Source organism: Heterodontus francisci, chromosome 1, assembly GCF_036365525.1.
Source record: "Heterodontus francisci isolate sHetFra1 chromosome 1, sHetFra1.hap1, whole genome shotgun sequence".
Lineage (NCBI taxonomy): Eukaryota > Metazoa > Chordata > Chondrichthyes > Heterodontiformes > Heterodontidae > Heterodontus > Heterodontus francisci.
In genome coordinates this window covers 139,158,351-139,172,527 of record NC_090371.1, presented here as the reverse complement: position 1 = coordinate 139,172,527, position 14,177 = coordinate 139,158,351, and the positions used below count along the sequence as shown (strand labels likewise).

Below are 14,177 nucleotides of genomic sequence, written 5' to 3'. Positions count from 1 at the left end.
TCTTGTGAGTTTAAAGTTGAACTTTCTTCTTGTAGTGTAATCTACTTTAATAAGAAAAAAACTTTGGCAATGAATAATAGAGACCTGTTTTTAGAAGAGTGACTTGGATAGTATCAGAAGTCCACTAATTATGAATGTAGCTTTCTCAATTTGATACCATCAATGACTTATTTATAAACAGAAATTTTAATATAGAGTTTCTGCCACCATCACACTCAATATGTTAAATACCAATCTGTAAAACTATGACTAATCAGATATGCCCAGTCCATGCCCAATGTTGTTTTGGCTTTTCTAGGTGCTCATCACTGTACTAAATGAGCTTTGGCTCATCTTCCTTCTGGAATTGTTTAACAAAAGTCTTCAGTTCTAGGAGGTCTCAAAATGAAGTTATCATAAAATTGTAGTATTTTATCCCTGTGTTTTTTGAAAATTATATACCAATAAACAGCACGTGCCTTATTAAAATATGCCAATTATTCTCTATTTTGCTACATTTGGCATCAGATGCGTGTTGGCATTGTAGCTTCTGTGACATCTGTTCTTCATTACCCATGACACCCTCACTAGTGCAGATACCTTACAATGCAAGAGTGGATTTATAAATTGAAAGAAGAGAGAAATGTGCCTTGTGTGTTTATCTGAAAGAGTAGATGGTTATAAACAAATAAATCTTTGAAACCATGTTGGTTTCCAGTTTTCAGTCAGCTGTTTAATTGCTAGTTGTGTATGGTCCACAAAACTATTATGTTTGAACTTAACTCCTAATATTAACTTAAGACAAGTTGAATCAATGGAAATGAAATGAAAGGAAAAGTAATGACCGTTATAAAGATTATACCTATCCAATGGTATGTGCTGAAGAAGTGTACAAATTAATGAAGTTCATTCTGGAATCTCTTGGACTGAGAAAGGCTCAGCCAAAATCCTCAATGCTATGCATTTTGAGCTTGTTACTTCTTTGCGAAGTCTGTTGGCTTTGATTGCTTTGTATGTGGTGGCTTGGATAATGTATTGAAAGTGTTGTTGTATGAGCAGCCCTTCCACTTTGTTCTGTGAGTAAAAGATGAATTAGCACAGAGTCCTGGGGTACTCAGTGAGTGATCCTCTACAAAGAAATGGTCTGTTCGTAACAAAGTGAAGTGAATCCCTGAATCTGAATTTTGTGCATCAATCCATTACACATTCCTGAGTATTTACATGATTGTCAGTTCTGAACTTTAAACAATCTTTATTGGGGACCATTACAAATAAATATCTCTGCAAAAAATGTCTCTGCTCAGTATTGAATCAACATGTAAAAAGTGTGAATGTCTTTCATGTGTTATGAGCTCAGGCGCACGGATTTCACTATCTTATCTGAAGTCCAGCTCCTAATTATATAAAGAAATTGGAATATTAGTATTGTCAATGTATGAGCAATCCATTGTTGGCTGAACAGATGAAATGTGATACTTTATTTCTTTTCTTTCAGGAGCCATACTCCTTCAGTTATAGTACGCGCTGTATCAAGACCACACCCAATCGAATCCCCAGACACTCAGAAGAAGCGTCGCATACACAGGTGTGACTTCGATGGATGTAACAAAGTGTACACAAAGAGCTCACACCTCAAGGCACACAGACGGACACACACAGGTAAAAGAAAGGGACTATCATGTCTCATGAGTTCAGATGTTTTAAAATAGAGCCCTTAAGCTATTGTCTGTACAAAAATCTTCTGGGATTAGCTGTGTGTCCTGATCATTTTAATCAAGTTGTTCAAGCTAAACCCTAACAGTTTGTTGTAACCATTTAAAGAACCCAGCCCTGAATTTCTGCAGGATTTTCCTGATCTCCTGTTGTAGTTTCAGTGAAAGTCCTGAGGTTCCACTGTCTGTTGCTGGAGAGTCACTGCAGAAATTCCAGGCAGGGTCGTGTCTTTTTTCACTACATCGACTAGTGGCTCAAACTGTCACATTTTTAGACCAATTTCATTGATCTTTGTTGTTTTGTCAGCTGTTACTGACTACTGATTCTTTCTATTTAAAATTGTGTTTATTCTGTTTTCATACATGGTTGCAAGGTGATTGAGACTGGGAACTGGATATTACGGGCGGCGCAGTGGTTAGCACCACAGCCTCACAGCTCCAGCGACCCGGGTTCAATTCTGGGTACTGCCTGTGTGGAGTTTGCAAGTTCTCCCTGTGTCTGCGTGGGTTTTCTCCGGGTGCTCCGGTTTCCTCCCACAAGCCAAAAGACTTGCAGGTTGGTAGGTAAATTGGCCAATATAAATTGCCCCTAGTGTAGGTAGGTGGTAGGGAAATATAGGGACAGGTGGGGATGTGGTAGGGATTAGTGTAGGATTAGTATAAATGGGTGGTTGATGGTCGGCACAGACTCGGTGGGCCGAAGGGCCTGTTTCAGTGCTGTATCTCTAAACTAAATTAAACGGGCCTAGTAGTTAACACAGGTTATTGATGCAGTTGAATTCATCTTCTTGAAGTCATCCCTTTATTTAATAGCAAGTATTTTCTTGGTTTGTCTGGCAGATCCTAGTACTAGTAAAATTAATTTTAATGGATGGGAAATGCTGTACTGAATTCATGCCTGAATTCCCAGAATGTATGTAGTGAGAGCATGAATTCATAAAATACAGCCTTACATGTTAATGTTGTTCCAACTCACTCAGTCAGCGCCTGTAGTCGGGCTGCAAATTGATCCCATTTGCGTAATGTCATCTTACTGCTTGGTGTTCCTGTGGAAATAAACCTGCATTTTAAAGAGTATTTCTTGCAGTTTTAAATTTAATTGCTTTCACAGCAGTAATTTAGATGAGTCATTAGTTAAAATTAAAATCCTTATTCTGAACTAATCCAAGGACAAACTGCTTATTCAGTCAAATCATTATATCTACACTCACAATTACTTTGATGTTTGTTCTGGATTTTCCTTCATAATATGCAAAGGTTAAACATAAGGACCGTTACAATGAGTTCAAACCATTTGTCATGACTGAACTTACATTTTGTCTTTTTCCTGAAGGTGAGAAGCCCTATAAATGTACTTGGGAAGGTTGCACGTGGAAGTTTGCCCGCTCAGATGAGTTAACCAGGCACTATCGCAAGCATACTGGCATCAAGCCCTTCCAGTGCCCTGACTGCGACCGCAGCTTCTCTCGTTCAGACCACCTCGCCCTACACAGAAAGCGTCACATGTTGGTCTGAGTTTGTCACCATTCACAATGTAAGCCAGACAGGATGCAAATTAAACACGTACCTTTTCTTAACCATGATTCAGCTGGGCCGAATCTTTCAACAAATGAACACTTTCATGTAGTCAGTATCTGATACACAAAGCTCATTTTTCTTGTTATATGCAGGAGTTATGTTTAACAATATGAATGTCTTTACATTAATGCATAGCATTCCCCACTATGTGCACGGGCTGGGCAATTTTATAAGTATAAAATTATCTATTTGCGCAGTCTGATTTGTTTGTTGAAATTGTCGGCATTTCCATTGATTAATAAGCCTTTATCATCTTGCCAGTGAAATTCCCTCTTCAGTATAGAATGCTGCTGTATGCCATTTCCTTGACCAAAACTACACCTCATCCAAAATGCTTTTTTTGCAAAAAAAAAAAATCTGTTGATGTTTTCTCATTATTCAGAGATAGATTTGCAATGGAAATAACGTATTTGTTGTGAGGATGGAGGACTCCAGTAAATTTTTGACCAAACAACTGTGAAAGAAGGAAAGGCCATAACAAGGGATTAGAGGAACCTGCCCATTTTGACCCACCTTTTTGACACATTTCAAGATTGCACTCACCTCCTGTTTATCAAATGTCATCTAACATTTCAGTGTTGGTATTCTAAAGGTTCATTTCTTTACAGCCAGCTTCAGCATTGAAGTTGATATTGAAACATGGACATCAAACAGGTTAATGAAATTAAACACCAAAAGTTCACCAACAATGAGTTCACTTCATATTGCTGCACAATGAGAGCATCATTTTCCTAAAACCTCCTTTATTAGAAATTCTCTCATGCAAATCAAGTGGAAGTTTCATACTTTCAGCGGTAGAGCTCCGACTCAATAAAAAGAACAGGAAATCAACCTATTCAGTACCCTAGAGTATGTAACAGTGAGGTTTGGCTACTGATTCTTTGTCCTACACTATGTTGCACTTTCATTTATGGTCTAGTTACCTTTTTTATTTGATTTAGAACTGTTAACCAACTTAATGTAAACAAAAATTTAAAAAAGGGTTTCCCAGATGAAATAGTTTAAATTACCAAAAAAACCTCAAATGTTTAGGAGTTCTGAAGAAGGGTCACTGACCTGAAACGTTAACTCTGCTTCTCTCTCCACAGATGCTGCCAGACCTGCTGAGTATTTCCAGCATTTCTTGTTTTTATCCTAAATGTTTAGGCCCCTTTTTCAGAATCTGCCTTTGTTGGGAAATATATTACCAACCACATATAAGATAGTCAAAAAGCTAAGAATATTAACGTTTTATTTTAGAAGATTGATCATATTTTTGTCACATAATTTGGCCAAATTTGATTCCTCTCAGCCAGAATTAGTAGGTAAAAGGAATGTTGTGTAATGAGTACACAACTTCCAAAAATGATTGTCTTGCAATTACCAATAAACCATATTGTCACATAACATCATTTGTCTTTGATGTGGACAGTAGTCAAAAATGATTCAATTCACATTAAAAATAACAAAATTCCTTGATCATCTGCGTGAGAAAGGAGCCTGTTTCAGTTTCTGTTTCAAAGAATTCTGCTCCAACTATCATTGGCTGTACCAACAGTTTAGCTAAGCTACAATTATATCAATACCCTTGACATATTCCTTTGGCAAGTACAAATAGAAATTCATAGATACAAGCTGGTTTCATGATGCATTAAAGAGATGCAGCAGTTGCCGTGCTCTGGTAAAATCATTCCTGGGAAACCCTAAAATTATTAGTGTAATCAATGGGAATGAAGAATTGGGGGAATTTGTGTAAGAAAATATATTCTGCCAAAGAAGGCACTTTATCAAAGCTCAGTTTTCATTTATTGCAACAGTTATAAAACTTTGTTAATTACTTTAAGGTATTTGGGGCCAATTATATTAAGCTGCTCAAAAAATAACCATCAGTCTTTTAAATTCTTTTGTAAATATTTTTATTATTGGTTTAGTGCTTGTAATTGATGAGGTTTAACATGTTTCACTTTATCCAGTCAACAAGGTGAATGCTGAGAGTATAGGGTCACAACAGCCATCGGAAAGCATTTTAAAATGTGGTTTGTTAGAATCCAATTTTATTAATTTATGTCATATTTTGAAAAGTAAATTTTAATTGCCATAGGAGTATCTTTTCAAATATATTTACCACCAACTGTTCGAATAAGTTTTCTGCAGAAGTTTTAAAGCAATGCAATCTTTTAATTGAACTGCAAAACAAAGCGATGGCTAAAGCACCAGTAGACATCTGACAACATAAATTTTAAACACATGTAAAAATGGTTTGTAAGACACAGTCTGATATCACACACATATATAAATCACTGCTGTAAAATATATATTGTGGGTGAATCACTCCTCTTAAATTACTGTTTAGAAGTAGAAAGTAAATAGCCACTAATACACCAGTTTTCATTCTACGTTCATGCTTTGAAAATACATTGGCTGTAAGATGACTATAGTGACCACTGCAGCCAATATGAATATGTATTTAAATCAATAATGTACTGTAATGCATACCAAATATCAGAAATCATATTCCCACCCTTTGAAACAAAATAGAATTTGAGATACAACATTTATTTCTGCAGATTACCTAATGACTCAGTTTGTAAAAGCACTGATTAGTTTGGAATTAAGTCACAGAAACCAGGAAGGTCACAAATTCAATATCCAGTTCATAAGGAGTTAGTTAATCTCACCCCAGGCAGCAGTGGAGGTGCTACAATTGGCCTCAATGTCTTTTGGATACATTAGTCCAAAAATAAAGCAGTAGGATTTTCATTTCCAATCATGCTCAATTGACTAATGTTGGAAAGTGTATGTATGTATATATGACCATCAGGTGAGGACAGAATTGGGCTTGACTGTAAAGTCCCCCATGGTTGAATGGGCCACCGCCCTCCTGGAAGTTGTCTAGACCTGTCAAACTGCAACCCAACAGCAGTCAATCCTTTAAGAGAGAAAATTGGAAGTGAATTTTTTTCTTTGCTTTCTGCAGACAAACTAGTTTCCATTGTATTATCACAGTAAGGTGACAAATAATGGTAGGTAAAGTAAACTTTTCACACAGCAGATCAGTATTTCATCACATAGAAAATAGGACCCACAGAGTTTATAGGTTCAACAAAATGTGAACGTTGAGTAAGAAGTAAATATTCTAAGCATAATTTTTCAAAGTCACACTTCGAGTGTGGGGCATCACTGGTAGGAATACCTGTAAGGAATTGGCACAAGGTACAACATTTTGTGTAATAGGACAAGAACTGTTGACATCAGATTCACATTCATTTTAGTGAATTATTTCTATGCTAAACATGGGGCTGAGGGATAACCGTGAGCACAGCAATTTGTGGCAGCTGGCCTGCCTCATGGGTTGTAGTCATGATTCTTCTGCTTTTCGTATGAAATAATAACTTGGTTTTCTGTAATATAGAGGTGTGGGGCACCTGCCATAGAGTAGGAGATCTTTCAAAGAATTTATAATAAAATGCACTTGAAAATGGGTGCAATCAGGTAATGTTCACAACATAAATAATAAATGTTGTTTCTTTTTTGTATAAAAAGCCTCTGCTTCAAAAGGTTAAAAAAGTAATTTGTTAAAAATTTATAATAAAGCAGTGAGGGTGTGAAAAGACTATGAAACGTCCTATTGTGTGCTGTGTCTTGTACTGAGGTGGGAAGGGGGATTTGGATGGCATACACATTTTGAATCAATTCTTCTCAGCTTAGATACTTAAAATGTGAATTTTAACTTTTTTGATGGGGAAAACACGTTTAGGTTTTGAGTGTTAGTTTGGGGATAATAACTAGAAGATATTATTAATATTAAGAGGGATTTAAGAAAACACGAGATGCTGAACAGATGAAAGAAAATGTCATGCTCTTAGTAAATATGGTTTTGTTTTCATGATGCTATATAGTGGCTGTTACAGATGGACCTTAAACTGATCCACGGCAATATTTCCTAATGTGATTGACTATTTGGAGCCACACTCTGCATTGCGGTGATATTTATTATGCATTATATGCACAGATGTAAATCCTAAATTAAGCATTTACACTTTTTTTAAATTAGTATTTTTCACATTTGTATCTGTTAAAAGCTCTATGTATTAATATTAATACATAATGTCTATAATACAGCAATTAATGCAATATTTCAAGGCCAGTTAGAAAAGGTGTGTTCCTCAACACTTGCTCTACTGACCTGTGAAACTAGCAACATTCAGAGGAGGGCAAAATTCATTCTTGCCAGCAAGAATTAATCAAGGAAAATGCACGAGGGGCTGACTGGCCTACTCCTGCTCCTAATTTGTCTGCATGTATTTGTATGTATTATCATTTGAATTTGACTTCCTCAGTTGGATGATTTTCACGAGTCTCATGCAAGCCTCTAGATTAAGTTTGGTGGTGGTGGTGGGGGGGGGTGGGGGGGGGAAATCAATTGGCATTGCAGCAGTGATAACAGTCACGAGGGTCAAACTGTCCCCTTTTCCCCTCACCTCCACTTACTCCAAACCCTCTGACTAGTGGCAGATGTGTGGTGATGAGACACTTGCAACAGAGGAATGCTAGGGAAAAAAATTTAAAACAGCCAACACTGTTAGAAAAACAGTTTTGATTTCCAAATGTGCATTTTAGGTTCTTGTGTGGATCCACAAAAAAACACTCAAATATTATGTTCTGTTACCCTCGGTTGTGCAGATAATTCTATCCCCCATTCACTGTTAAGCACTTTCATTTCAGTTTGTAATGTTCTGCCCTTTACGTGGCCAGTGCTATTTCATCTGCTCAGCATCTCCACAGACCTGCTTTTGAGTACTCCAGTTTATTGCTCCTAGTTTAAGCAATAAATTATTTGCTGAACAAACAGAACAATATAGAACTATATTTCAAGGGTTAATAAGACTAATTCTGGGTTTATATTAAGTCTTGTTAACTTTATTTAAATCAAACATTAGTGTCTGCAGTCTGTATAATTAAAGATGTGAAATTCTAAAGATTTTTTTTTTGACTATTCAACATTTCTAGATTGTGCCATGGGAGTTTAGTAATGACATTGTCATATCAAACTGTGAACACAAATTTGTACTGTACAGTCTTCTGTATTCAATATGTATAGTAGTGTACATCTGTCAATAAAACTGTATATACACAAAAAGTATCTTTTTTCATCAGTGAAGATAGCACATATTGTAATGTGATGCCTAATCAAGCAGCAAGTCAGGGAATCCCGCACTCTCATTGCATCAGTGTAACTAATTACAACTCGGAATATAATCAATATGAAGAAATAAGTTCCATAAAAGAGGCCAATTGATACTGCAGAAAAGTCAACAGACACACTGATTCCACTGTCTGGCATTACCTGAGACAACACACTGGCTGGGAAATTGTGGATAAGCGGGGCCAGAATTTCCTGTAAATTTGTGTCCAAAGGGCATAAAGCTAATCCCCCTTACCGTAAAAGTTTGAGGAAATCCAGCAATAAGGATATTCCGGACAGACTTGGGCTACGTGCAAGGTTGCTGGAATTTATACATCCATTTATTGAAGCAGACACTTCATGGCTCATTTAATGGCTCATGTTGATTCAGAATAGGTGTAAAATTACACTCTGAATTTCAGGTGCATAAGCACCTAGAGGTGGATGTGGTAAATTGTGTCCAAGTGAAATTTAAAAGGATGGGGACAATTATAGGGGAGTATCACAATGGGAGGGAATTGATAAAACCTTTAGAAAAACCAAAAATGCATATTAACCCAGCAAAAGAGGCGAGGGTTCAGAAGTGACAGCAAAACATGAAGAGAAAGGAATTGCCATGTACAGGCTTGAGGCTGCAGCTCAGCAGTTCTGTTATTATCAGCCAAACTGCATATTAGCAGGAGTTGTCCATACAGCTCGGCATCTGGCTCTCTGACGCAGACTTTGTAAAGACAAAAGCAAAATATTGCAGATACTAAAAATCTGAAATAAAAATAGGTAATGTTGGAAATACTCAGCAGCACCTGCAGAGAGAGAAACAGTTAATGGGCTGAATTTTATGAGCACTCTGATGTCGGGGGTCATGGCAGGGGTTGGAGGGAGGGGGGGGAGCCTGGAAAATTCTTCCGGGAGAGGCCCGCCACAACCCCCGATGCCGAGAAGGCCCCGTCGCATTTTACGAGCGGCAGTGAGGCCCTGGCGAGGCCTTCATCTCCATATTGAAATCAATGGAAATGAATTCAAATGGACTTACCTGGTCCTGATGGCTATCCCGTGCTGATATTCCAGCTGCCGGCCGGAAGTCCCGCGCCTTCAGATCTCCGTACAGATAACTGAGGTGTGACATTGGTGGGGAGGGGGCAGGACTGAAATTCTCAGGGCGTGGGGAGGGGGGCAGGGGAGCGATGCTATTGACTGAGGGGATGGTGGGAAGGAGTTGAAGGGCAAAGGTTACCAAGTTTGAGGATGAAAGGTCGGGACTGGCAAAAATCATTTTTTGACGGGGAGAGAGAAATAAATATATTGTTTGATCATTATGGGGGGGGAGGGTTTGGAGGAAGGCTTTGAGTTTAATTATATCATGCAGGCCTCCACCTGCCAAGAATGAGGCACATTGGTTTTGTCATATGAACATTGATTTTGAACTGTTGCTGGAGTGAGGAAATGCCTTGTTGAGCAGATCAGCCGTGGCTGGAAAAAACATTTGCATACTAACAGACGGTGCTTGTGTAGACAAAGAACCACTCCCTGACACATTCAACCCACAATGGATGTTGATCACCAGACAGTGAGGGGGTGGGGAAGTGCATTCCAGGGCCTTCTGTGGTGATGCAATCCACAGGGGCCAGGACTGGTTGGGCCAGCTGGTCACATGACTAACTGGCTGTTCCAGGGTTTTTTGAACTAGCCACAGAGAGTTTGAACTCAGAAAGACTGTTTGCTCCTGAACTGAGAAGATCTCTCCTGTCTCTTTCTCACAAGCCTCTGAATCCACTTGATGACATGTGAATCCCAAGAGAGAAAAATCTCCTACAGCTTACAAGGTTTAAGAAGAATACTGGGCCCCAACGAAAAGCAAGAACTACCTACAATCGAGGACTCTACAGTAAGCTCGAAGAACTGTAACAGCAACTCTTCAGATATTGCCTCAAACTTGTCCACTTTTTTTTCTTCTGCTCTTTACTGTCTCTATTTGCATGTGTGTATTGTACATGCATGCTAGTGTGGGCGTGTTGTGTATCCATAGGTGTCAACCAAATTAGAGTTTTAAGTTTAATAAATTTCAGTCTTTTTAAACCTAAGAAAACCTGTTGTGCTGGTTTCTTTGCCTTATAATTGGAAAGCAGTGAACAAGGCTTCACCAAGGGGGAGCTAAAAACACAATGTGTTTAAAATTAAACCCTGTTATGGTAAGACCAGGTGAAGGCTGAGAGGGAACCCTGGATCCCTTTCTCACCTGATTGTCACAAATAACCTTTTTATTGAAATAGAAGGTGACGTTCCCTTTAAAATTTGAAATCATCTGTCGGGGCTTGAAACCCTTCAAAAATGGCACCAATGCCTGCACGGTGGCGCCAGACACCATTGCTGGGGACGGAGCGGCCACCCCCTTTACATCATCGGGGGCGGCCATTCCGCCCCCTCCATTTAAATGAGTCCCCGCGCTAAATATAGCGGGGGCTCAGCGACGGCCTCTCCACGCGGGAGGGCTGGCGAGATTGGTATGTGTCGTCGCGATTTGCAGCATGCTCAAAAAGTTCAGCCCAATGTTTCTGGTTGATGACCTTTCAACAGAACACCTTGTGAAGACTCTTACAGCTGTATCATGCACCAGTGGAGTGGAGACAACATTGTAAGACTCTGCTTTAACACATGGAAAATAGTCCACATGGGATGTTCAGCACAGGAAATTTGCCCAAAATACCACAAAGAGAAAAAATGTGTGCTGGGGGGTGGGGGGTGGGGGGTAGAGAATGAGAGAAAATTAAAAACAGCTAGAAAAACCTAAAAATACAAAACATAAACAGGGGTAATTTTTCAACTTGGTATACCTGATAGAACATAGAACATTACAGCGCAGTACAGGCCCTTCGGCCCTCGATGTTGCGCCGACCTGTGAAACCATCTGACCTACACTATTCCATTTTCATCCATATGTCTATCCAATGACCACTTAAATGCCCTTAAAGTTGGCGAGTCTACTACTGTTGCAGGCAGGGCGTTCCACGCCCCGACTACTCTCTGAGTAAAGAAACTACCTCTGACATCTGTCCTATATCTATCACCCCTCAACTGAAAGCTATGTCCCCTCGTGTTTGCCATCACCATCCGAGGAATAAGACTCTCGCTATCCACCCTATCTAACCCTCTGATTATCTTATATGTCTCTATTAAGTCACCTCTCCTCCTCCTTCTCTCTAACGAAAACAACCTTAAGTCTCTCAGCCTTTCCTCGTAAGACCTTCCCTCCATACCAGGCAACATCCCAGTAAATCTCCTCTGCACCCTTTCCAAAGCTTCCACATCCTTCCTATAATGCGGTGACCAGAACTGCACGCAATACTCCAGGTGCGGCCGCACCAGAGTTTTGTACAGCTGCAGCATGACCTCGTGGCTCCGAAACTCGATCCCCCTACTAATAAAAGCTAACACACCATATGCCTTCTTAACAGCCCTATTAACCTGGGTGGCAACTTTCAGGGATTTATGTACCTGGACACCAAGATCTCTCTGCTCATCTACACTACCAAGAATCTTCCCATTAGCCCAGTACTCTGCATTCCTGTTACTCCTTCCAAAGTGAATCACCTCACACTTTTCCGCATTAAACTCCATTTGCCATCTCTCAGCCCAGCTCTGCAGCCTATCTATGTCCCTCTGTAACCTACAACATCCTTCGGCACTATCCACAACTCCACCGACCTTAGTGTCATCCGCAAATTTACTAACCCACCCTTCTACACCCTCATCCAGGTCATTTATAAAAATGACAAACAGCAGTGGCCCCAAAACAGATCCTTGCGGTACACCACTAGTAACTAAACTCCAGGATGAACATTTGCCATCAACCACCACCCTTTGTCTTCTTTCAGCTAGCCAATTTCTGATCCAAAGCACTAAATCACCTTCAATCCCATACTTCCGTATTTTCTGCAATAGCCTACCGTGGGGAACCTTATCAAACGCCTTACTGAAATCCATATACACCACATCCACAGCTTTACCCTCATCCACCTGCTTGGTCACCTTCTCAAAAAACTCAATAAGGTTTGTGAGGCACGACCTACCCTTCACAAAACCGTGCTGACTATCGTTAATGAACTTATTCTTTTCAAGATGATTATAAATCCTGTCTCTTATAACCTTTTCCAACATTTTACCCACAACCGAAGTAAGGCTCACAGGTCTATAATTACCAGGGCTGTCTCTACTCCCCTTCTTGAACAAGGGGACAACATTTGCTATCCTCCAGTCTTCCGGCACTATTGCTGTCGACAATGACGACATAAAGATCAAGGACAAAGGCTCTGCAATCTCCTCCCTGGCTTCCCAGAGAATCCTAGGATAAATCCCATCTGGCCCAGGGGACTTATCTATTTTCACACTTTCCAAAATTGCTAACACCTCCTCCTTGTGAACCTCAATCCCATCTAGCCTAGTAGTCTGTATCTCACTATTCTCCTCAACAACACTTTCTTTCTCTACTGTAAATACTGACGAAAAATATTCATTTAACGCTTCCCCTATCTCCTCTGATTCCACACACAACTTGCCACTACTATCCTTGATTGGCCCTAATCTAACTCTAGTCATTCTTTTATTCCTGATATACGTATAGAAAGCCTTAGGGTTTTCCTTGATCCTATCCGCCAATGACTTCTCATGTCCTCTCCTCGCTCTTAGCTCTCCCTTTAGATCCTTCCTGGCTAGCTTGTAACTCTCAAGCGCCCTAACTGAGCCTTCATGTCTCATCCTAACATAAGCCTTCTTCTTCCTCTTGACAAGCGCTTCAACTTCTTTATTAAACCACGGCTCCCTCGCTCGACAACTTCCTCCCTGCCTGACAGGCACATACTTATCAAGGACATGCAGTAGCTGCTCCTTGAATAAGCTCCACATTTCGATTGTGCCCATCCCCTGCAGTTTCCTTCCCCATCCTACGCATCCTAAATCTTGCCTAATTGCATCATAATTTCCTTTCCCCCAGCTATAATTCTTGCCCTGCCGTATATACCTATCCCTGCCCATCGCTAAGGTAAACCTAACCGAATTGTGATCACTATCACCAAAGTGCTCACCTACATCTAAATCTAACACCTGGCCGGGTTCATTACCCAGTACCAAATCCAATGTGGCATCGCCCCTGGTTGGCCTGTCTACATACTGTGTCAGAAAACCCTCCTGCACACACTGGACAAAAACTGACCCATCTAAAGTACTCGAACTATAGTATTTCCAGTCAATATTTGGAAAGTTAAAGTCCCCCATAACAACTACCCTGTTACTCTTGCTCCTGTCGAGAATCATCTTCGCTATCCTTTCCTCTACATCTCTGGAACTATTCGGAGGTCTATAGAAAACTCCCAACAGGGTGACCTCTCCTCTCCTGTTTCTAACCTCGGCCCATACTACCTCCTTTCTGCCGCCGTAATACCCTCCTTGATTAACAATGCCACACCCCCCCCCTCTTTTACCATCTTCTCTGTTCTTACTGAAATATCTAAATCCCGGAACCTGCAACATCCATTCCTGTCCCTGCTCTACCCATGTCTCCGAAATGGCCACAACATCAAGATCCCAGGTACCAACCCATGCTGCAAGCTCACCCACCTTATTCCGGATGCTCCTGGCGTTGAAGTAGACACACTTTAAACCAAGTTCTTGCTTGCCAGTGCCCTCTTGCGTCCTTGTAACCTTATCCCTGACCTCACTACTCTCAACATCCTGTACACTGGAACTACAAT

At 40.2% G+C, this 14,177-nt stretch overlaps 1 protein-coding gene across 9 annotated transcripts in view; it reads left to right on the top strand.

Moving 5' to 3' along the window:
- LOC137372718 (Krueppel-like factor 3) overlaps positions 1–8,388 on the top strand; it is a 76,704-nt gene extending 68,316 nt beyond the window's left edge. For all 9 annotated transcript variants that reach the window (XM_068036870.1, XM_068036907.1, XM_068036888.1 and 6 more), the window contains 2 exons: positions 1,475–1,638; positions 3,025–8,388. In XM_068036870.1, the coding sequence (XP_067892971.1) occupies positions 1,475–1,638; positions 3,025–3,206 (346 nt within the window). In that variant the 3' untranslated portion in view covers positions 3,207–8,388. The remainder of the gene's footprint in view (positions 1–1,474; positions 1,639–3,024) is intronic.
- The last annotated feature ends 5,789 nt before the right edge of the window (positions 8,389–14,177 follow it).